We start from the raw sequence: 23,677 nt of genomic DNA on the forward strand, positions 1-23,677 counted from the left end.
CTTGAAATATTTTAATCCTTCACAATTTTCTCACTTTATCCCAACACCATTCAATAACTTTTACCCAATACTACTTGGTCACTTAAATGCTACATGTTATCTTCAAATTACATTTTGCTATTATATTCTAGCATCAAATACACAATTTTCAAATGGAGGCCTTATAACAGATTGTATTGTTCTCTTCCAAGATGGTTGCTGGCATCCACCAGTAACCTTTAAAAACAACATGTCTAATTTCACTGCATTGACAGTAGGTAAAGAATTAAACTGACATTACTCCTCTACTGAATCTACATAAATCAACAGTTAAATAATGTCAGTTCTTCCGTGTTCTCTGGAATCAATCACAGCAAAGAAATTAGACTGTTTCTTTTGAAAAATGTTGGGAAAGAACAAATCAAAACATTCTATTTAAGGCCTCTGACATCAAGATTCAGTTAAACAACAATTATAACTAAACAATTTGAGGTAGTGTTAGTTTCCATTAACATTAAATTAGGTTACTGAATTGGCAAACACCTTCCTATTAACATTACCCATTTTACCCCAATAACTAAAGAAATTAGCACCTGCAGGTCAAAACCTTTATTCAAGAGATGCAAAAATAACATTGATACAGTGACTGTCAAAAATTACAGCACTGATCATACTGTGACATCTTGGTTCAAAACAGCACACTTAGAAATATTCAACGTTCTTTACTTCAACTGAATGAAACTGAAAATACCATTTCACACGACCCATATGGGATATTTAGACTGCATAACTGTTCACGCTACATCTCTTCACTAGTAAAAGAAAGAAAAAATACAAAGAGAAATTTAAAAATGCTGCCAAAATGCTGTACAGAGCAAAAGGAAAAACAAACAACAACAAAAAACGGCTCGTCCTCATGGCAGTTGCAGAGTATATAAAAATGAACCCTGCGATCTGTTCCTGGAATTGAGCTTCAAAAATGCAGCAGAACAAGTGTGAGATTTAAATGTCCTCTCACCTAGAGCTGATCAGCTTGCATGCATAACCGTGAGCTTTCCTTGCAGGAGTAGTTTTGTCTTAGTTGTGAGCTTTTCTTGAGAGCTGAGTTGCATCCAACTCCATTACCACCCTTTGAATCACCTCAAAAGTGTAGCAGAGTTGTGATGGGTAACTCATGTTGAAGGAATAAAAAAGGTCCAAACAGCATGGCTACTGCAAAGGTCACGTTATCCAGATCTTGAAGAACTACTATACCCTCGATGATGATGCCAACATCAGAAAAGTCATTGCCTGGTGCATCCTCTGGAGACAGATGTTCATTGTGGTTTTCTCAATCCGTGCAGTGGCCTCAGTCAAGTCCTGGTTAAACACAAAACATTTCTTTAAGATTCCCTTTTAAACTCATCTCTTTTGAATCTACCAGTTCTAATGTTAGAGTAATTTAAACCAATGCAAGCAACATAGTAAATAGCTATAGCCAAAGAGTGGCCTGCCATGCTGCCATTCATGGTCTAACAGAGTTTCTAAGACAGAGTGAAAAACATAATAATTTCAAATGCTTTACATTAGTTTTTGTTAGAAAGACTAACAAAAACCCATCAGAAATCCAGGTTATGTCACTCAGAAGATGTTAGAATTTAGACTTTCCCCACAATTTGGTTAGCTGTTGGTCAGTTGGTCTTTTTTTTTTTTTTCAAACAAAAGCTAATGTAAATACTGGTGGGATTTTCCTTTGTTCACTAGAATGACAAATTTAAAGTTTTTTCACACTGATGTGACCCCTAATATAGGGGGGTGGGGCCTCAAGGGGGGGCGGCCGAGTTCACTACCAGGCCTCATGTGAACTTCAAATTATTAAAGAGGACTACTGGTCCTAACCAGTCCAATGAGGATCAAGTGGATAACTAAATGCATTTTTAAATGTTGCAAAGCCACAATCTACTCATAAAACACCATGAACTCCTGCACCAAGATGTTGCAATTGTCTTTCACACAGATGCGGAGCACTTTGATGAGACTCCCTTCGAGCATTAATGTCATCCTAAAGTATTATAACAAAGAAAACAGAGATTTGTGAACTTTTCAGTAGCACAGAAGAAAATGATCCCAGACAAAAACTTAAACCAGTCAACATGCAACACCAGCATCTACAAAGAAATATCAAAAGTTCCTGTTTGACATCAACTTTATGGATATATAGTTTCCAGAACATATATTTTAAAAAAAAGATTTTTTTCTCAGTGGGCCAGTAAATGCATAACGAAAATTATGGCATCCTTTCGGTGGAATCAGTACTCACGGGTAATAGTTGACTGTTTCAATGGATGCAGCATAAAACTCTTTTACTGACCTAATGCAATACATATACACTTTGTAGTTAAAGAATTTTAAAGTTCTTACTGTCATCATGGCAGCTACATCCTTTAGCTTTGTGCCCTGTTCCCCCGATCACTTTGCAAACACTTTCAGCAGACTGTCAGAGAGAAACTCAGCTCCGTCAGAAACCTTGACTGTAAAGGCATGGTTGGGATGCACTGGAATGCTGCATTTCATCTAAAATGACATAAAATTATTTTGAAATAACAGCAGGCACTGTGCTTGGTTAATCAGTAATGTTTTGTTGAATAAAAACTGTGTTTCCAGATCTTATGGGATTAAAAAAATCCAAAGATGTTTGTTTCTGATTTGCAACCCAAGAACCCACAAGTTACAACCTCATTTCAGTTCAAGTGTGCATTAATGCGAGTCCAGTAATCACCTTTCTGACAATACATACAGGTTAAACCTATGGCAGATTTTGGATTTCTCAGTTGTATTAATAGGGTGAGTATGCATGTACCTAATAATTATAAAAAACCTATTATAATTAAGTTACAGAAACCTTAAGCGAAAATAGTATATACTTTCTTACCATAACACCTTGAACCCACAATCCATCAGCTGACTCCTGGTGAAATGCAGAATAGAGGTCGTCTCTCAATGTGCAGCAAAAAAAACAAAAACAAAAGGACAGCAGGTGAGGGCAGGAGGGGTAGGGATGTAAGCTAGCATAATGCCGCTGATGATATTAGCTAAAGCTGTTCAATGTCCAAAATCTCACTAACACCACGGTGCAGTAAATACACAATGTAACTGAAGAGTCAGTTGACAAATCTATTCACACAGAAAACCAAATTATGTTATGAGTGCCTCGTAATTAGGTTTAATGTGATATTACGGCTCTTGTGCCAAAGACAAATTCAAATGAAAAAGCGCCAATTCTTTGACAACAGATAAAACAGCAAATAAGCTAACGGCTCTTTTTTAGCATGTTACATGGCGACACTCTAGACGTTTAACTACATTTGGCTGAAATATGGTAAACATTAATTCAAAAAATCAAGACATATCAAAAACGTAGAGTTGGCTGCTCGACTTGACTGAGATGGATGCATTTTTTAAACCACGATCCAAAGCCCGCGAGATGAAATCACGCGTGGTTTCACGAGATTTAACGTTGCTATCTTATTGACTTACTTCACCTGAACATGATATGAACAATTTAATACACCCTTTCTGCATATCATGTAGTTTTTACACTATATAGTTACATTTATCTTTAAAACATGAGGCAATTGTGTTAAATACATGCAAGATGCTTACATAAATCCAAGAGATGGCCAGTCCCTTTTTTTCAGTGTGCTGTGCTAACCTTTAACAGGTTCTCCTTGAATTTTCTCAAATTGGGTGGATTACAGAGTACACACTTTTTTTGTTTTTGAAGTGGAGAGCCACTGAGTTTGATTGCAAGATAAATGACACAATGGCTAAATATTTATTCTGGAACATCTGAATCTTTGATAATATTACTGAGTTAGTCATTTGCTTTGGTAAATTTTGTTGTTGAAAGGCAATTCTTTCACTCCAGGATTTCTTCAAAAACTTCCTTTCCTTAAATTCTCTCTTCCTTAAACACCTCATGTCACGACGCTGCCACCACTACACTGCAGGGATTTGACAGTTTGTGAGCTTTGCCCCGCTGCCTACCGTCCTTCCCAAAGAGACTTCTATTTTCTTTTGCATTTATATTAAAACATGTAATGGCATCAGGGCTTTAAATATTGTTTTGAATGATAGATAAACTGTCTCAAAGCAGCATGAAACTTGAGCTGTCATGCATGCACAGGAACTTTTCGCTTCCTACCTGTCATGCTTCACAATCCCTTGTTGAGCTGCAAGCGGTTTGACGTTAGACTGGTTGATGCAAACTTGTCCTCTTATAGTGTAACAGTTTCTTCGTAAACGCTGACGAAACCCTGCCCCGACTCGATAGCCTGTCTGTCACAGGAATGGCCTCATTGTGCTTGTTTTTAGGACTGGTTCAGGTTGTTGGGCATGAAGGCAGATCAGCATTAATTTTACAGCTAAACAGGATATGTACAGCATCATCAGCGGGTGGGTGAGAAGTTCATATCGACCCCTTTACACATCATTCTGGATACAGTGTTTAACAAACTTATTAGACTGCCTGTCATAAAAACAAGACGACAAATATTTTAGAAATCTGTCAAAAACTTGTGTAGAATCTAAAAAATATGGAAAATACATTTATACACCCAATTTCAGCCATCAGACTGCACTTTACAGAAGTCGCATTAGACGCATTAGTAGAAACAACACTTAATTTGATCCTATCTTGCCTGTCAGTTTCTGCATAAAGATGAAAAGGCCAAACCTTCCAGTGTTAAAAATGAAAAATATTGAACTCTATTTTGTAGGGCTGCACAATTAATTGTTAGAAAATCGCGATCTCGATTCATACTTATGTGCGATCTCATTTCCAAATGACAACGATTTAAAAAAAAAAAAAAAGAAAAAAAAGAAAACGACGACGATTGTACCGCATTTTGATCCGGGACGTAATCTGCATGAAAACAAGCGCTCACTCTTCCTGCTCAACAAATGACAAGGGCGGAGCCTTATACCACGTGATACAGAAGCTGGCTGCTAAAATTAGCAGGGAAAAAACAACGGAGAGCACGTCAGGGATGACGAGAAAGTGACAGGAGAAAATCCGTCCCGGTCAACCACCCAAACATCAATAACGGGAACCTTATACAGCACTTCCCTAAACACGTCGAACTCCCGCAGGCACAAAGAAATTACGGAGACTATTACTTATCACCTGACCAAAGATATGGCTCCATCAACACTGTGCAAAACAAGGGATTTAGGAAAATGATCAACACCCTAGACAAACACTACACAGTGCCGTCCCGCAACTATTTTTCTATTGTTGCACTACCTGCTCTATACACGCAGCGTCGAGCAACGGTGGAGACGGAATTTCAAGCAGTACAACATTTTGCGGCAACAACAAAACGTGAGACATTTGTTGTTTTTATGTTTATTTATTGTTTTTATCTTCAGTCTCAACTGTTACGAAGTTGATGTGCAGTTAATAAGTGCAATAAATATTTATACTGGAAAAGAAAATCGTGAGAGAATCGTGATCTCAATTCTAAGCCAAAAAAGCGTGATTCTCATTTTATGCAAAATCGTGCAGCCCTACTATTTTGCTCATAATGCAATACACTGTTAACACAGTGTAGGGAGGTAGTTTGATTTTGTACTTGTGCATTTTTATTTTCCCTTGTGTTTTTTTTTTATTACTGCTGATCAAAAGACAAAAGCAAAGCTACACCAGCTGGAAAGAGCTGGTTTCCCTGTCTTTCATGTAGTTTTCACATCTTATATCAAACCCAGAATGTGACTCGTCCTTCGACATGTCTGTGGACATCAGATTTTGGAGATACAAGTAAAGTGTGGCTTCATTTTTCACTGATTTTCCTCCATGATGGTGTGACAGCGTTTTAAAATTGTCAGCAATGAGTTTTTTGTTACTTTGTTGTAGTGACAAAAAATTGTTGTTGTAACATTTAGTCAAAGCAGAATATTGAATTGTTGTAGCAACTTTTCAAAAAAAAAAAAAAGGCCTGAGGTTTTTTTTTTTTTTTTTTCTTTTCTTTTCCCCGTCTAAGATTTTAATGGACTTATCGGGCAGTTTAGCGACCTTTTTGTTTTGGATTTACACATGGCTCAAGGCAATCTTTTCTTTTTTTCAGGACTCTGATCACCAAATTAAATGTGTTTTCTAGGAATTCATTATTATATGGCAGGGAGTATGGGAGTAATGCTTGGTTTTTATAGCTTTGTGGTTTGTATTGGTTGGTAAATGACCTATAACACACGTTTCTCTGACTATTGATCACACACATACGATTCAATTAAATGTCTCCTTTCTTTCCCTGCTGGTTTCCAGACATGGTGCGTTTTTCAGCTTAACGATAATGAAATCAATAAGTCATCAATATCCAAGCTCATAACAATAATAATAATAATGTGGAAACAAGACAGGTGGGCTGTGCTGGTTTTACTTCTGCTTCATTAGTTGAATTCAATCAATGCGTGCAGTTCATTAGGGAGCATATAGACTTTTAGCTACCGAGCCATGAAAACAGAATGTATTTGCAAGGTGCTAAAAAGAATTGCACGCTAACGATTTTACGTTGATTAAAACAGCGACTTTGCTTAAATATCTGCAAATTCCATTAAACTGCTAGCTCCAAATTAAATACCAGTTGGTTAACAACGTCCCGACTTGTCAGGAGCAGAATATTAACGCTGTCAGGAAAGAACAGAAGTTTTGTTTTTTTTTGATGAGGTTACACTCTTTTTTTGACACTTCCAAGAAATTCAAAAACAGTATTGCATTGATATGAGTGCATCTCCATTCCACCATCTTGTGTTTCCTCTTTATGTTACTGTAATTAGTGCAGAGATAATGGTGATGTTTTCATTTGCCATGAAGACTGATGAACTGTATCAGTCATTCTCTTGTGGTTGAGATGGATGTAGAAGGTTTGGCAAGTAAACAGTGTGATGTGGGATATTGTCTTGGCTTTCTGTCTGGTAGGAAATAGCATCAGCCTTGTTCAATAGAACTAATGTCAAAATACCAAATAAGTTTATTAAACTATGCCAAAATCTTTTTTAGTGCTCTGAGTGCTGAAGTAGAGTAGAAAAGCGCTACATAAGCACCAGATCACTTTTTACACATAAATGCAGCTATCCGGTCTTTAAGTGATGATATGATGAATCCTGCTTCCGGGTCCAAACTACTCTGCGTTTAATAAGGTTGTTGTGATTTTAACTTGTTTCAATGCTTTGTGTCTTGTTCTATTTAATCTCAACTCAGTGATCCCGCAGTGTTCGTTTGACTTTAGGACCTGAAGCGTAGTTTGGGCCCAGACACGGCTAGTGACGTCAGTAGGGATGGGTACCGGTATCCAGTGCCGTTATGGCAAGCAGTAGTAACCAGAAAAGCAGCGCACATTTTGGTGCTTTATTTCGGTGCTTTTTTTCCTGAGATGTCATACACTTTGGATTCTAGCCAATCATTTTACCTTTGCAAGGATAGTAGGCGGGCCCAGGTATGTACGTTCTTTTAGAGCAGAGCTACAGATTAAAAATGCCCAAAGCGAAGCGGTCAAAAGTCTGGCTGTACTTCACAGCAAAAGATGCAAACTCAGCAGCCTGCAACAAGAAGAAGAAAGAAGAAGAAAGTGTACTTTATTGGTCCCCGTGGGGAAAATCCCTCTCTGCATTTAACCCATTCACTCAGTGAAGCAGTGGGCAGCCACTGGGCGCCCGGGGAGCAGTGTGTAGGGACGGTACCTTGCTCAGGGGTACCTCAGGGGAATCGAACCCCCGACCTTCCGATCATGGGGCCACCACTCTACCTACTGAGCTATCCCTGCCCTAGTGCTTTAAGGTGATACCGTGCAAAAGAGGTAACACCTCGAATCTGATGAAACACCTGGTGACGTATAGCATTTTGTTAAAAGCCGAGAAATTCGCCCTACTTGATAGCTTGCTGCGAGACCTCACATCGAGCACATCAGTAGATGTGCTCGATGGGTGGGTTGCCTGTTATCGGACCCGGAGTTAGCAACATCCCCCAAAAACCCAAAGAGTAGTGTCCTGGCCCCTAGCCCTGCCAGTGTAGCAGAAATGATGAGGATGATGATGGCAGCAGCAGCCATTCTTCTCTGCGTGAGTAGCTTAATGTTGTTCGTGTGTAATTTACGTTGAGTAGGCTAACCACGTTATTACATTAATGCACGTAAGGTGAACTAGCAAACACCGTCGTAGTTACATGCGGCTGTCTTCTTGTTTGATGGCAGATACTCCCTTCACCCTGGCCAAAAAGGCTAAAATGACCAAAGAAAAAGTGGAAAACAGCTAAAAATGAGAGGTTTTTGGACAAAGTTTGTATTTTTTCCATTGTTTAAGCACTGCTTCCAGCCAAGAGTGATGCCATAAATCCCCTATAGCTGCAAAAAAGGCTAACATTCTTATCTTTTTTTACAAAAAAACAGCTAAACATGAGAGGTTTTTGGACAAAGTGTGTGTGACAGTTGTTTTTTTTTCCTACATGTTTCCAGCTATTTCTTTAGCTTCTATTTTTCAACCTGGCTCAAAGTGCAAATAAAACATGACAAGAGAAACCCCACTAATGACTAGACACACACATGTAATTGGAGACGGCCATTTACAACATTAGCATAGGGTACTAGACAGGGTGGACCTTGGGCAGGTTGTCGGTATTTCAGAGGGCGACTTGGTGATTGTTGAAATGGTCCGACTTTGTCCTAACGGGCAACTTAACTTTTCCAATCTCATACTTTCACTATTTGACCGTAATCTCTGTAAATAGATGTCTCCATATGAATATGTAGTCCCAATTCTATTGGTCAATCATGTTTGCCACAGTACTGGTTGCATTGACATATGTCATGTAGGTGAAAAATGTCTAGCAACACACCACCAACCAAAAATGTTATAAAATGGCAAATTGTGTGAAGTAAATGTTATTGTCAAATGTGGATTGTGAAGGTCAATGCGAAATTTTTTGTGTGACTTTCTTTGTGACTGTTAGGAAAAGAACTCCATAATTTACATTATAACTAGCATCTACACATGTGGTGTTCTTCAAGCTGTGTAAACGGGATGACGGCTCGGTTATCGGGTCTCCAACTGTCTGTGTCCGCAACAGAGTAGAATCGAGGCCTTACTCTTTCTATTTGGTTCTATTCACTCGATGTGAAACCTAGCCCTGTTTAGATGATCACAAAGCTGATATACTGGCAGGAATGGAAGAAATGTGCACATGAAGCCAACACTGTTGCCTCACAGCGGGAACGTCCTCTTTTTGAATCTATCAATTGGCCGTGTGGAGTTTGCATGTTCTCCCTATGTCTCTGCGGGTTCCCTGCAGGTACTCCGGCTTCTTCTCACAGTCCAGAGACACACAGTTAGTGGGATTAGGTTAATTGGTGATTCTAACTTGGCTGTAGGTGTGAATGGTTGTCTCTCTGTGTTAGCCCTGTGAAAAACTCGCAATCTGTCCAGCGTGTACCCTGCCTCTTGTCCTCTGGCAGCTGGAATAAGCTCCAACCCCCCCTGCGACACTGAATTGAATAAGTGGAAGAAAATGGATTGATGGCACATGAAGCTCTTCCTCAATAGCTCTCAGTAGCTCGCTCTCTTTTGAGTTTTTATGGCAGCTATGCTGGTTTCTCCTGGTCCTATACTGTCTTATCCTTTCCATAAACTGCTGCTTTCTCGGCCCCAGTCAAGTCATTCAGTGACAGTGAGGGGAAATAAAACGACAACTTCTAAAGAGTGTTTAGATGCTTTTCTATCATCTCTCACTGTGCAGCATTGTTGAAATTTGCTTGCCATTTTGGAGTGAGTGGGAACATGCCAAAGGATGGCACTTTCTAGATGTTATTGCCAGAGGTGCACCTTTTGAACAAAATCCATTTTGTCTGTGCTTGTGAGTAGGTTTTCATTTTGGCCTTGCATTTATGTGTTCAGTTCATTCATATGCTGAAATATATCTAGCATTTGTGCCGGCCTTTGCACACCACTCATAACTTGAAACAGCTTTGCATCATCGCACCCGTCATCAGTCAAAAACGCTGTTGGTCAAACACAAGTCGGTACTTTGCTGCGCCACAGCCAGTTCTTAAGGAGCAACAAGTGTGCAAATCATCAAACACAGACACTCGCCTCGTGGGGCAAGATCCAGCACTGGATCTCTTTCTCTCTGCTAACGAAGCCTTTGCTATGTCGTCCACGACTGCTCATACAGACGTTCTCCATGCTCAAGACATTCTGATATGAGCTGATATTTTTTTGTTTTTGAGATTTGGCTTCAAATTCGCTACTAAGCAGCTTGCTTTTAGAGCTCTGGGAGACCTTTTCTCATTTAAGTTACCTGTTTCTTAGTGTTTTCTTTGAAGTTGAAGGAAATAGTCCTCGTTTTTGTTTTGAAGTAGCAGATGTTTAGCTTACAGATTGCATTTAAGCTTTTCTCTGCACACTAAGCATAACAGAGTTGGTGCAGCTGGATCTCCAGTGAAAGGAAACCCAGACAAACAACGCTCGCTGGATTGCCTCGAGCTCACAGTTTTTGCTTTGATTGGACCACCACTCATGCCAGACACTTCACCTGTATTATCAATTTGTCCGGCCCCAGTTGGGAGTCTTCATTTTTTCTTTTTCAAATATTTATCCATTGTTGTTATGTCTCATCACTGTCTGTTGTCTTAATTCAACAAATTCATTATTGCGCTACATGCTGCTTCACACGAACATGAAAGAGTATTTTATTATTCTGCCAGTCACTGCATCAAAGACACAGATGCTCAACAATGGCCGATTATTTGCAGTAATTAAATAATCATTTTATAGACTAATTAAGTGACGTGAAATAATTTCCCATGGCACACCTGACGATCTGTCATGGTGCCACAGATAAAAAGCACAGGCTTAGATAACAAAGAATTAACCTTTTTTATAGGTTGTATAAGTTATTGTGCGTTTATAAAATAGGTAACTTTTTCACTAATGACGGTGACGATGATAATAGAGGTGCAGTTTACCACTAGCTTACTATTAGCTTGTAGAGTCAGGCAAGCATCCACTGGTGGTTCACCTGTTCACCTGAGCTCTCCTACATCTGCAAAAAGGCCTTGATGTCTTTAAAGACTGTTGTATAGAGATGAATGTAATGTTGTAGAGATGAAGCCACCCGTGAGTAACTTTAGAATCACGATGGAAATATCGGGCAGCTGAGCGGCGTGATTTCCCACTAGAGTTTCTTTTGTGTTGTGCTTTATTGTCGTCTACAATGAAAATGCAGCTGTGGAAAACTATAAAACTTCACTGAACAACACAGTCTTTGTCCGCCTCTACCAGCCATGTATGGGTCCATTTCCTTTTTGTCTCCTTGCTTCCCGTTTACAGTAATTCATAACATAGTAAACACTCTTTCCTCCATTTTAATGTACCTGCCACATTTGCAACTTTTTGATCTCCAAAACGTAGTCTTTATATTTAAAAAGCAGATCAATGTATAGTGACGTTTGGCCTTTTTCTGGATTTTAAGATTAAGCGTCCAATATCTGACCTGTTGCTGCTATGGCACACGATCAATGCGCTCCACCATCTTAATAACCTTAATTTATGGCGGGCCTAACAAATGGATTAATCAGGGTCCATTGATCGACATAGCAGGTGGTGCTCGGGGCTGTATGGGAGTCTTAAAGGGCCTGGATAGAAATGGCAGGAAAATCCCCCGGAGTCACGTGTAGTTAATGAGAGCAGGACAGCAACCACTTATATCTACAGAGCTGAAACAGGAAGACATGAGCACACACTGAGCTGCACGTACAGACTTTATCTCCCTCCCACTCCCTCTTCTGTTTCACCCCTTTTTATTTATCCCACTAAAAGAGCAGACTGTACAAAGGAAAGAATTAACTACTTAATTCTTCTCTCACTTCTCCATGATATTATTGGAAATCCACGAGGGCCAGTATGCCTTTATTATCTAATTTTGGTTGAGTTTTTCACTCAGATTAGTGCTAACAAGCAAATTAACAGCCCACTGCCACCTATCTGATGATAAACGAACCACTTGTTCAGGGTCAAAAGGTTATTTTCCTTTTTCACAGTCGGAGAGGCTCTGCCAATCCTTGCTCTCTTTGAACCTTAGTCAGCCTGAACTCTGAAGAATATATATACTCTCTCACATGCCCCGTGCCACATACCCATGTGTGTGTATGCGTATATGTATATACTGAAGCACCTAATAATACCTTAATATTACTTCCAGACAAATAAGACCTTTGAAATATAGTCCAGATCAAAGTGTAACAGACACTCAAGTTTGTGTTTGTACACAGTTTGCATTCAACATAACAGTTTAAAATCAATGATTATTGATGATTCATTCCTTCACAAGTAAACATGTTAGAAGAGCACGGCCTGGTTTAATCACCAACAAGGTTGTTTATTGAAGTTCATTTAAGAACATTATTACTACGTGGAGTGTAAACTCTTTGAAAATACTTGACCTCATTTTTTGATCAATATGAATTTGTGCGATGTTTACTGAATAAAGGTCATTCTTAAATGCAAATCTAGCTCCCAATATATGATCACCTGTCAGTCGATGACTGTTGATAATCCACTGATGGAGCTCAGGAGATGAGCACACATTAAAAACAATAAACAAACAAAATGAATGAATGCCTATTTATATAGTTTGTTGTGTTCTATATCTCTGTGTGTAATGTCTTTGACTGTAAATAAAAGACTATGTAGGGACAAATTACCAGCTAATGCTATGTTATCTGACAAATAATATGGCTTGCTGTGCAAAAATATATACATACTAAAAATATTTCAGCTGAGTAACCAAACTCCCAACAGCTACATCTTTCACTCAAAGAGGCCATGACCTGCTATAATGGCCTTAATACAACTCGACTTACAACTTGTTTCAAAGGCGTTGATTAGCAGTATTTTTGCTTGTTATATTTTAATTTTTACTTTTTAGGTACCAGTCTGTTAATATATCTGCTGTAAAGTTGGCATTTTTCTGTGAGCTTTGACTTTTTTTTTCCTTTTGAGCCTTTGAAGGAACTGCAAATTCTGCACTTTCATGTTTGTCCCCGTGGTCTCCATTCAGCAAATAACCAACATTAAGGGAATGAGGACACCTCGATATTTCACAGTTTAAAATAAGTTACTTTCACTTTATTTATGCCAGTAGTAATTACACAATTAGGCCTGAAAGCCCCACCACCACCACCCCAAGGCTAGGAACTCATTTACACAAGCCACATGAAGATTGACACCATTATATCTGATGGCCAACCAGAAAAACCAAATTGATGCAGGAGTACTGGTCTTTGTTTTCACTGTGCATTGGATAATAAGTGGAATAAACAAGCAGATAAATCAGTAGAAATAATTTGGCGCACATCTGCGTACTGTCACACTCAAATGCCATGTTGTATCGCAGTGTTGAGCTGGAACAGAAAGAAACGCTGTCCCTCATTCATCTCCATTATTCTCATGCAAATTTGTATTGAATGGATTATAAATTATCTGCGTGGGAAGCTGAATGGAAACAAATAATTTCATCAGGGCTGTTTACACTATGATCTTAATTATATGCATTTTTGCAGTTTTCCTGAACTGACAAGGCTGATGCTTTTCTTTGGCGTTTGTTAGTTGGTGGTGTAAAAAAAAAAAAAAGAAAAAAAAATTACCTTAAAGTTTTCTCAGCAGTTTTCTTTGACATTTTACCTGCTATAACAGAAACATCTTTTTACCTCTCTCCGGACTTTGGATTAATGTCTCTAAAGTGTGCTGCCATTTCAGCTGTTGTATTTTAAAAAGGGCAAATCTGATCTGGGTCTTCCCAGTTGAGCTGGCATCTTTGTGGCGTGTTTTTATGTCCTTTCCCAGGCCGTTGTTGTAGGTGTTTTGCAGGACTGCCAGAGAATACCTACACTTGCTGCACATTAGCTGATAAATCACCTTGTTTTGGCAGTCGGACTCCAGCCGCTTTTAGTCGTCTATATTTATTCAAATGGCAGATGCACTTGTGTATCACATAAGGAGATCACAGTTTTTTGTTGTGCTAACAGAGTAAAATTACTCCCAGCAGAAGAAATAACTGCATGCTTCTTATCTTTAAGTGATTTAGATGAAAAGATATGAAGGTTTGGACAAGATAATCGGAAACCCGACATAATAAATGTATAGCTTTCCAAATGCCCGAGTTTTCATTGACTTTTCTGCAATTTGAGTCCTGAGCTGTGTGTCAGGGGACATTACGCTTGAAGGAAAGCCACCATCCTTCTTTGAAAGATGAAGGACGTAAAAAATCTTTATAGAGTGCATCCCAAGAAACCACACCATGGTCTAGATGTGGTGACAAGGGAGGTAATGGCATACTTTAAGCCCCTTTGATGCGATATCATTGGATTTAAAGATGCATTTATAAATGCACACGAAAGAACTTTTCAGCTTTGGACTCTCCAAGTACTTTAATTTGCCAAGTACTCACTAGCACCACTACAGTACAGTGACATTGGAGTACCTTTAATCGTGCGTGTAGCTCATTTTTTTTTGGAGAAGCAGCTGAACGATATCAGTGAGTGCCACAGTCGAAACCTGGCCAACAAGCCTGCTGGACGGGAAAGCCAAGTTGGAAATAAATGGTCTGTGAACAAGCTACAAGTGACTGTCAAAATAAGATCAAGGAGATTGTTTGTCTCTAATATCTGGCTCGCCTGCAAAAGTGAAGTCTAAAAGCTGAGCTGCATTCATGTAAAGAGACAAACTTGATTTGTTTTTTGTTTTTGTTGTTAATTTCATTGATTTGACCTCATTAGGTTTAAATCCTTCCAGTCTTATTTTCAGTGTCAGGGAATGTCACGCCACTGTGAGCAATGCAATGTCTGTAATGGAGCTGTCATCTTAGTTTAGTTCTGCACAGCAACTGGATGACTACTCTGTGAATACTGTTGTGTAGCCAAGCAGAAAACTTCTATATCACTTCGCATTTGTGGGACCTAGTGTGGGTTGAGGAGCTCGGGTAGAAATGAATGAAGTGAAGCGAAACTGAGCTCATCTGTGTGTAAGGAGGAGCGCACCTGTTGAGCTTGTCCTGCTGAGTCCCACTATCACAACAGTGTTTTGTTCTGCCAGTGGGAACGCACAGGCCACCTTAATTATTTTCACAACAGCTCTCTTAACCCTGCTCAGTTATGTACAGACAGAGATGGTATCTTATCGCTTGCTGTCAAAGGTGACTTAGAAATATCCCGCTGACCCTACATGGTGTTGTACGTGAGCACGCAGTCATTCAGCGATGCCATTCAGTGCACATAAACAAGTGTCCCACTGCCTAAGCTGTGGAAAATCAACAGGAATGACTTTGACCTCGAACAACAAGCATCCCGTCTGAATGTGGAGACACAGTACGTAAAATGCCACTGCATATCTGTCCAAACCAAGGAAATGATAGGATTTTGATTGCAGGCCATGCTTCATGTGAACCAGTAACAAACGAAAAAATCCCTTTCAGACTCACGCCAAAAAGGGTCGTAAACAAGAGAAAAGGGAAAAAAAAACGTGCACAAAGCTGGGCGGAGGTTTTAACACTCTTATTGCACCACAAGGCTGTCATGGTTAAAGCAGCACAGTGATGCACATAGCGGCACGTCTTAAACCGTTACTATTGACGGTGATGAGGACTCTGATGGAAATGTGCCGATCGGTGGTTCGATCCCAGGCTGCCTCCTGGCTGCATGCCAAATATCCTTGGGCAAGATACTAACCTCATGTCTGCCTACTGGTGGTGGTCAGAGGGCCCGGTGGTGGCGCCAGTGTCCGGCAGCCTCGCCTCTGTCAGTGCGCCCCAGGGCAGCTGTGGCTACAATGTAGCTGCCATCACCAGTGTGTGAATGTGTGTGTGAATGGGTGAATGACTGAATGTAGTGTAAAGTGCTTTGGGGTCCTTAGGGACTAGTAAAGCGCTATACAAATGCAGGCCATTTACCATTTTACCAATATGCCTGTCTGGCAATTAACAATCGTACCTCTGTAATTGTGTACATAGTTATGCACTACATTAGAATTTTCTAACCCTGTAGAAATTCACAACGCATGAAATACTCACTACAAAAACACTGATGCACATACATGTGCTTTTTGAGCTTCCAATTGGACTTTCCACTGTTTATCTCAATTTCACTCCAACTCAAAGCTGTCAGAAAACTGTAGTTTATCCAGCAGACCTCTGGGCTATGAGGGGAAAACTCCCACGCTGGGATCCTAGCTGGCCAGTCATCGAGCCCCCCTCAGTAATGCTCGTGAATTTTCTGGATTTAGCCTGCGGCGATAATGCTGTGTGGCTGCAATCCATCAATGGCTCCTTGTAAACCTAGTAGAGTTTTATCACTAGTTTAATAATTTATGAACATGATACAAGTGACTTTTTCACTGCAATAATTCACAGAACAGACAAAAGAACCACAGAAAATATATATTGAGAAATATAATCTGTTGTTTTTCATATTAATAAAGAAGATTTAGGAAACATAAAAAAGCGAAGACATTCGGCTTTAGCTGGGTTATTGGATGCTAAATCACAAATAAGCCTTAATAAATCTGTAGAGAAAGTAGTAGCAGTCAGCTGTCATCAATTGGAAAACAGTGGTAAAACATAAAGAATTAAAGTCTTATGAAAAGAATTGAAGAGTAAATTGGAGACAAACTTTCTGTTTCGCACAACTGATCACATAATTAATAAAAAAAGTGGTTGTGGACATCAAAGCTTTGCAACCACTAAATTTTACTTCACACAGTTTGACCTGATTTCAGGCACAGAGCTGCTGTGAGGGAACCCTGCAGGTAGCTAACCTCCAGGTAATTGGAGCCAAGATGACACACAGGGCCTTATGAAGTTCAAGCGCCGTCTGTTTCAGAGCAAACACCCCCCCCCGGCTTCGATTCACAGAGCGGCGTGATGATGAAACCGTGACTCGACGCAGGTCAAGCAAAACCATCAACAAACACTTGACCTGCTGGGCGGTTTCAGTGACAGAGGCAGGTCGGCTTGTGGAGCAGAAATCTCGAGACTGAACTAGAAAATAAAACTCAAAGAATAACTAGAAAGATTTGCATTTCCTGCGAAAATGCAGTGTGGATGCTTTAAAGCTGAAGCTGTATGCAAAAACTAGCTGAAAACGCTGAAAAGTTGCAGAAATTGTAAAAACTTTGCAGAAGCAAAGGAACTTTGCTAAAATGGAATAACTTAGCAGAACTGCAATATCTTAGAGGAAACATAATACTTGGCAGAAATACAATAGCATAGCAGAACTTAGCAGAAATATTGTAACTTACCAGAAACATGATAACTTCTCAAAAATACAAGAATTTAGGAGAAATAGTATAAGATAACAGAAAGAATATATTTAGCCAAAAATACTTAAGCATTACAGAAACACTATGATTTAGAAAAATAGTACAACAGAGCAGAAATACTGTGATTTACCAGAGACACTGTGATGAACTATGAATATTGTAATTTTAAATCAATACTATGTTTTAGCACAAATACTATAATTTGACAGAAATACACTATTTAGCACAAATCTTATAAAATAGCAGAAATAGTATGATTTAGCACAATAGTAATAACTTAAACAGAAAAATTGGAAAAGCAAAATGGACAGCTGAAAAAATGCTGAACATGCTGAGGGTCCCTCAAATATACTTGTTAAATGAAATAAATTGGCAAAAAAAATATAACAGCCACACAATCACAAATATGGACACATATGGAAACACACATGCACAGAGAGAGACACACACAAGATCCAATTCAGTCAACCAGTCTAAATATATTGAATTTGAATCTTACAATGAGATCATCCCATAAAAAGGCTTCCCCTCTCTCTCTCTCTCACTCACTCACACACACACACACACACACACACACACACACACACACACACACACACACACACACACACACACACACACACACACAGACACACACACACAGACACAGAAGTAAGTTTCTAGCTCAGTCAAGCAGCCTCTTGGAGCTGTTGAATTTGAATCCACCAATCAGAGAGCCTGTGCACTTTTTCCCGCCAAAACAGGTGCACGCAGCACAGAGAGACACAGGATTTTTGCAGTCTATTTCTCATAATGACGACTCCCCTCAAATAAATGACCATAATTTCCTAACCGTAGGGGCTAGAATGGTCATTCTTACACCGTTTTGTTCAGAAGAGATGGGGGAATCTTAAAGTGTTGACAATTTATCATTAAAATATGAATTATTAAAGATAATTGACTTCTAATGCACCATAACTGAGTAGAGCAAAGCAAAAACTGCCTTGACTTGCCCTCAAACAACGCTTTCTAACTCTAAATCTATTTGGAGTATCAATATCATTCTTTCACCGTAAGAGACAGCAGGCTTTGGTGAACAATCATGGAAATTTTCAGGTCTCTGTGGAAATCCATTAAAAAGATATGACGAGAGAAAAAAGTGGTTCATTTCCAGAGTTTGAAATCTGAAGAAATCGGAGCGAAGGACGAATTTCCTACCCTCAAACAAGTCTAACTCATTTCAGAACGGTAATAGGTGAGAAAATAATTCTTGAATTGTGAGCGTCAGGAGTGTCTGAAGATATACTGGGACAAGCCTTATGTCTTAACTTTGCTTCGTTGAGGAGATATGACGATTCGAATATGCCTCTCATTACAGAAATCAAGCGGTGATTTTGAACAAGCTCTCCATTGACTTTCTATGGAGAGTTTTGCGACTTTGTGTTGGTCTGAGGAGATTTGCCAAAATTCTATAAATCCCACAACAATGATAGTGACATTTTCGGAAAGCCAGCAAAAATACCTACGTTTTGATGTATAATTTGTGGAAGTTGAGTGAAGATTGAGCAAGTAGCAAGAAGTTGTTCGGACATGAAGAGAAGACTGCAAAACCTTCAGTGGCAGACTGGAAGCCAAGTGCAATAGCAACCATAACAACGCATGTATTTTGTGAAAAATCACAATTTTGCAACTGAAAACTTTAAGAGGCATAAAGGTAAAACGGTAAAAGATTTGAAAAAGCTGAATCATACCTGAATAGCCCAATAATTTGAGAACATTTTAAAGTTTGAATGGTTGTTCTACGTGAAAATATGAGGAAGTAGTTAAGTTTCAGAAACAAGCAAATTTTAGCAGAATTGCAGAAGTTTCCCATTCATTTCAATGGGACAAATTAAGCTTAATATTTTAAAAAGTATAATAGTGAAAAATACCAAAAGACATAGCAGGAATTAGCAGAAATAGCAGAATATTTTAAAATTTGAACGGTGAAAATCGGCTGAAAATTGCGGAAGTAGTTAAGTGCCAAAAAGTGTACGGAAGTCCCAAGAGGAACTCTATAGTGTGGATGCTTAAAGCATCCACACAATTAGCCACTACAATGTGCTCCAGAGACACTGCTTGCATTTTAAATGCAAAACGTGAAAAGATAAGTTCTCACATAGCTGTGTTTGCACACCACAAGACTTAGAGGGTGGGAAATTATTGATTTGACAAGGTAAAATATAAATAATGTATACAGTATGATTTTTAAAGTTTAAATATGAATTCTGGGAACTAATGGGAGTCTGTTTTTTAAAAAAATGGTTCCTACTTTTACTTTAAGAAATGTAGGTCACACTGAGTGTTACAAAAATCGGTTTGTTTTGTCTGAAATTTACCAGAATAATGACTGAAAGGAGAATTTTATCTTACTTTCCCCAAAATAAACACAATTATACAGGAGCGAGTTGAATATTTTATTTTAAACCTCATGCTGTAATATTAAATGTAAGAATACAGTTTGAGCTGTGTGGCCAATAGCTCGTCGCTTATGCCGCCGTGCAGTTTTTGTTATTCTTCAGCTCTGTGCAAATGTCACATTTAGTCATTTGAAATGATTTAGCACCATTTCAAATGACTGTTTTTACATTTGCAGTTGTGAAAAATATTTTGTTTCGCCCATTAAAGGTTTGGTAATAGTCAGTAAAATTACTATTCTTCCTGTGCAGCTGCATAAATTTTATCTGGTGTCAGATAGTGGTGTTATAGGGTTTTTTTGGCATTTATAAGAGTTTAGGCGGCTGATCATTCTGTCTTTATCTGTCAGAATCCTTTGAGGTCAACTCTTTGTGTCAGTGTCTTCATTCAAGCTCATTAGAGCTACAGGATCGAACCACAGGATGTCACAAAGCTTGATGTCTGCTGTGGCACACAAAAGACACTCTGAGGTACTGACAGGGAGGAACGAGTGACTGCCTACTGCTGGTGAAATGTTTAATTTGCCTTGTTGGAAGCATCTCCTGCCTGATCAAGCTGATGTGTCAGGTCCTGCCACATAACCCCTGGCTCATGGTTGTTCTGCTTTGATGGCCTGTTTGTTTTTGTTCCCCGTTTTCTTTTCTTTCTTTTCTTTTTTGGTGTTCCCTACCAGTGGTGGTGTCAGTTTCTTTGATGCAAGTCTTCTGGCTTAATTTGATATATTTGTTCTACTACAGGCCAATGCTCAGTGAGACTTTTATTGGGATTTATAAACATGTCCAATGCATATTTTGTTTTTCGCAAAACAAAATATGCATTTTCAATCACATGACTCACCCTCTTTCTACAGTAATACAAATAATTAAATAAATAATAAAACGAATAATTAAATGGAAAACTACAGAGAATAGAATCGATGGAGAAGATAATAGTTGGGGTACTATCAGTTATATACTGTATTTATAGGCAAAGCGGGGCAGTAGTTTCACCCTGTAACAGCGCTCAGTAGTGGGCTCTACTGTGTTCTCTCTTACATTAAATATATATAGTGTTCAAAATTCATGCCTGCAGTGTGACCTGTGTGCTGACACACCTCTGAGGTCACAGGTTAGATTCCTTAAAGCAGCGGTCCCCAACCCCCGGGCCTCGGACCGGTACCGGTCCGTAAGTCATTTGGTACCGGGCCGCGAGAGTTGAGGCTCAGGTGTGAAATGTATAGTTTTCAGGGTTTTTATTGGTTTTCAGCGTTATTTTGTTATCGTTTTTATCGTTTACTCGGTTTTCCTGGGTCTTTTCACGTGTGTTATGAATAAATCTTCTTTTTTTCGGTACCGGTACTAGTTTTATTTTGTTGTATTTATCTGTGACACCTTAAAGGCCGGTCCATGAAAATATTGTCGGGCATAAACCGGTCTGTGGCGTAAAAAAGGTTGGGGACCGCTGCCTTAAAGGTGTGGCACCAACATTAGCTTCAGACTTGGGAATTTCTGGACCAGATGCAGAGAGTGCCAAAGGAAAGAGTATATCTCTTCTCTCAGTAACTGCTGTTAGGTTCCCCCTGGGTGAGACACTTGACCTTCACCGCTCCAGTGGAGCTTCATTGGCCTGCAGCAGCAGATTGTGGTGTACCGGGATAAAACTCCCAGGATGTACTGGAATACAAGTCTGGGTGCTCATGGCATTTTCTCTCATGAATAAAGATTTAATGGTGTTAAAAATAATCCACCAGCCTGTTTTGATTTGTGTATTGATGTGTGAGGATTGAATTGTGTTCTGCGTCTGCCCCCAGATGAAGACTGTGAGCGTGGCGCTGGTGCTGTGCCTCAACGTGGGAGTGGACCCACCTGATGTGGTCAAGACCTCCCCCTGCGCCAGACTGGAGTGCTGGATAGGTGAGTCCACGCAGACACCAAACAAATCAAAGAGACTCATAATGAGATTTATTGAGCTTAAATGACACGCGTGTATTTCACTAAAGGCTCTCACACTGTCCTGCTTCTCTTGTTGGTGTGAAAATAAACAGATATTTCTCAGGCATTTGTTTTCCTCAGTGTGAATGCTGTCAATGATTTTTGGACACACTTTAGATAATGTGGATCAAAAACTAAAATGTGAACAAGCGGATATCATACACACACTAATGCATTCATTATCTCTTTACAGGGATTGTTGCGTTATCCATATTTGCTACAGATAAGTTATTATAAGTGCTTTTAAATTTTAATTTTAATTTAGTGCAGCTGTGATTTTTCTGCTCATAAAGATGATATTTTACGACCACCTCTGTACCCTTAATGACGAGTGTTTACACCTCAGTTTATTATTACAGATGTGGTCTGACACCCATTAGAATATCTTCTGGCGTTTTCCAGGACTATCCATAGTACGCTGATCGGCCTCACTAACTTTTGATGTGCACCCAGTCATCTTATTCTGGAAGCAGGCCTGAAATATGACAGTAACAAGGGTTACCTTAGAAGACATCTGAAGGGAAATGTGTGGAGAGAAAAGAGTGGACAGTAGAGAAATGTCATAAAATTGAGAGGAGAGATATGGAGAAAAATATTAGTTTTCAGTACAAAATACCTGGAGCGTTTTCTCTCAGGAACACGTTTTAGAGAGCTGCCGAGCGCTGAGGTGAAAACCTGTGAAAGTTATTCAAATTGGTAAGCTGACAGGGTTACAGTTGGTTTTACACGTGCCATTTTATTAAAACTGCTAAAAAAAAGTTGCATCGCGACTGTGGCTGCCTCAGCCTCTGTCCTCGCTTCATGTCAAAGCTGCAGGTTTTTGTGATTTGAAGCTGCAGACGGGCTGAAGCTTGCTCTTCGCTTACAAAATTTGAGCAATGCAACACTCTTGCAGAGTTGTGTGTGGAGGGGTTTGATAGTGCTTTTTTTGTTATTGTTTTTAGAAACACTGCCCTCCCTAAGGTTTTGTGTTCTCCCTATATCCAGTATAGCCTCTCTGCACTTCATCAGTGGCATTATGGTCAAGAAAACAAAAAAAAACAAGACATGCACGGACTCATCGATCAGTTTCTCGACAGTTGTGATTTCATTTTTAACTGTGTACTGTTTACATCTGGCTTCAGCCAGCTTTCTGGATTATTGAAAACGACAATATTACAATATTTACGACATATCAATATAATATATTGGCTAGTAGTTATTTTTCTGTGTTGGTCCTGTACTAGCTGGACAAGATACTATGCAAAGAACACACTTCGTGAATTGTTATTTCATACAGTTACATACAGTTATTTCTGTATTGTGTCATGTTGCCATTTAGTGGTGTTGTTGCTATCATTGCTGTACACGCAGTGATCAAAGGGATCGAAAAACTGCTTTATTGGGCTGAAACACAGACTTCTTCCTTTTTTGGGTGAAAAATAATTTTGGTTCAAAGAGCAAGGCGGTGTTATGGTGTTCAGCACTACTGAGCACCGTGACTTTTACATGACACTAAAACTTGAACTTTCACTTCAGGGATATTCTCAAGCTTTCCCGTGGGAGCTAAATTCATAAGGTCTCTGTCACACAGGGATGAAGCAGTCTGCCCTCACCGGAACCACATAATGTGACATAGAACAAAAACACAACAGTCTCCATTGAATGGGAACCTCAAAAAACATTGTTTTGCTCCCCTGGGATTGACTGACTGTTAGGAGTCAGGCAAGCACATTAAAGTGGAAACACAGCTCTTAAAGTTTCTGAAAGTTTTTCAGTGGCTTCTGAGGACACTGTCGCTCTATAGACCTGCCACTCGGCTTGTGAGAAGCCATTTGGGTGTATGAAGTGTTAAAGGCTGGGATGACGTCCTAAAATGCACCGTAGTGTTCATCTCTCATGGATGTTTGAGCCACACGCAGATTGGGAGGAGGGGAACAAAACAAAAACCTCACATCTGCTTTTTGTTTCACTGG

The 23,677-nt window shown here is 39.4% G+C and overlaps 1 protein-coding gene and 1 long non-coding RNA gene across 5 annotated transcripts in view; one reads left to right on the forward strand and one right to left on the reverse strand.

Moving 5' to 3' along the window:
• The window catches only part of rptor (regulatory associated protein of MTOR, complex 1), a 209,975-nt gene that overhangs the window by 6,270 nt on the left and 180,028 nt on the right, over window positions 1–23,677 (forward strand). For all 4 annotated transcript variants that reach the window (XM_004538776.6, XM_004538777.6, XM_012919090.3 and 1 more), the window contains one exon: window positions 21,542–21,644. In XM_004538776.6, coding sequence (XP_004538833.1) covers window positions 21,542–21,644 — 103 coding nt within the window. The remainder of the gene's footprint in view (window positions 1–21,541; window positions 21,645–23,677) is intronic.
• On the reverse strand, window positions 299–3,356 carry LOC112434949 (uncharacterized). The gene is made up of 4 exons (XR_003024320.2): window positions 2,891–3,356; window positions 2,380–2,532; window positions 1,933–2,020; window positions 299–1,338 (listed from the first exon to the last, which is right to left on the reverse strand). It is a non-coding gene; the product is annotated as an uncharacterized LOC112434949 (long non-coding RNA).

This window comes from Maylandia zebra, linkage group LG6, assembly GCF_041146795.1.
Source record: "Maylandia zebra isolate NMK-2024a linkage group LG6, Mzebra_GT3a, whole genome shotgun sequence".
In the NCBI taxonomy this organism is placed as follows: domain Eukaryota; kingdom Metazoa; phylum Chordata; class Actinopteri; order Cichliformes; family Cichlidae; genus Maylandia; species Maylandia zebra.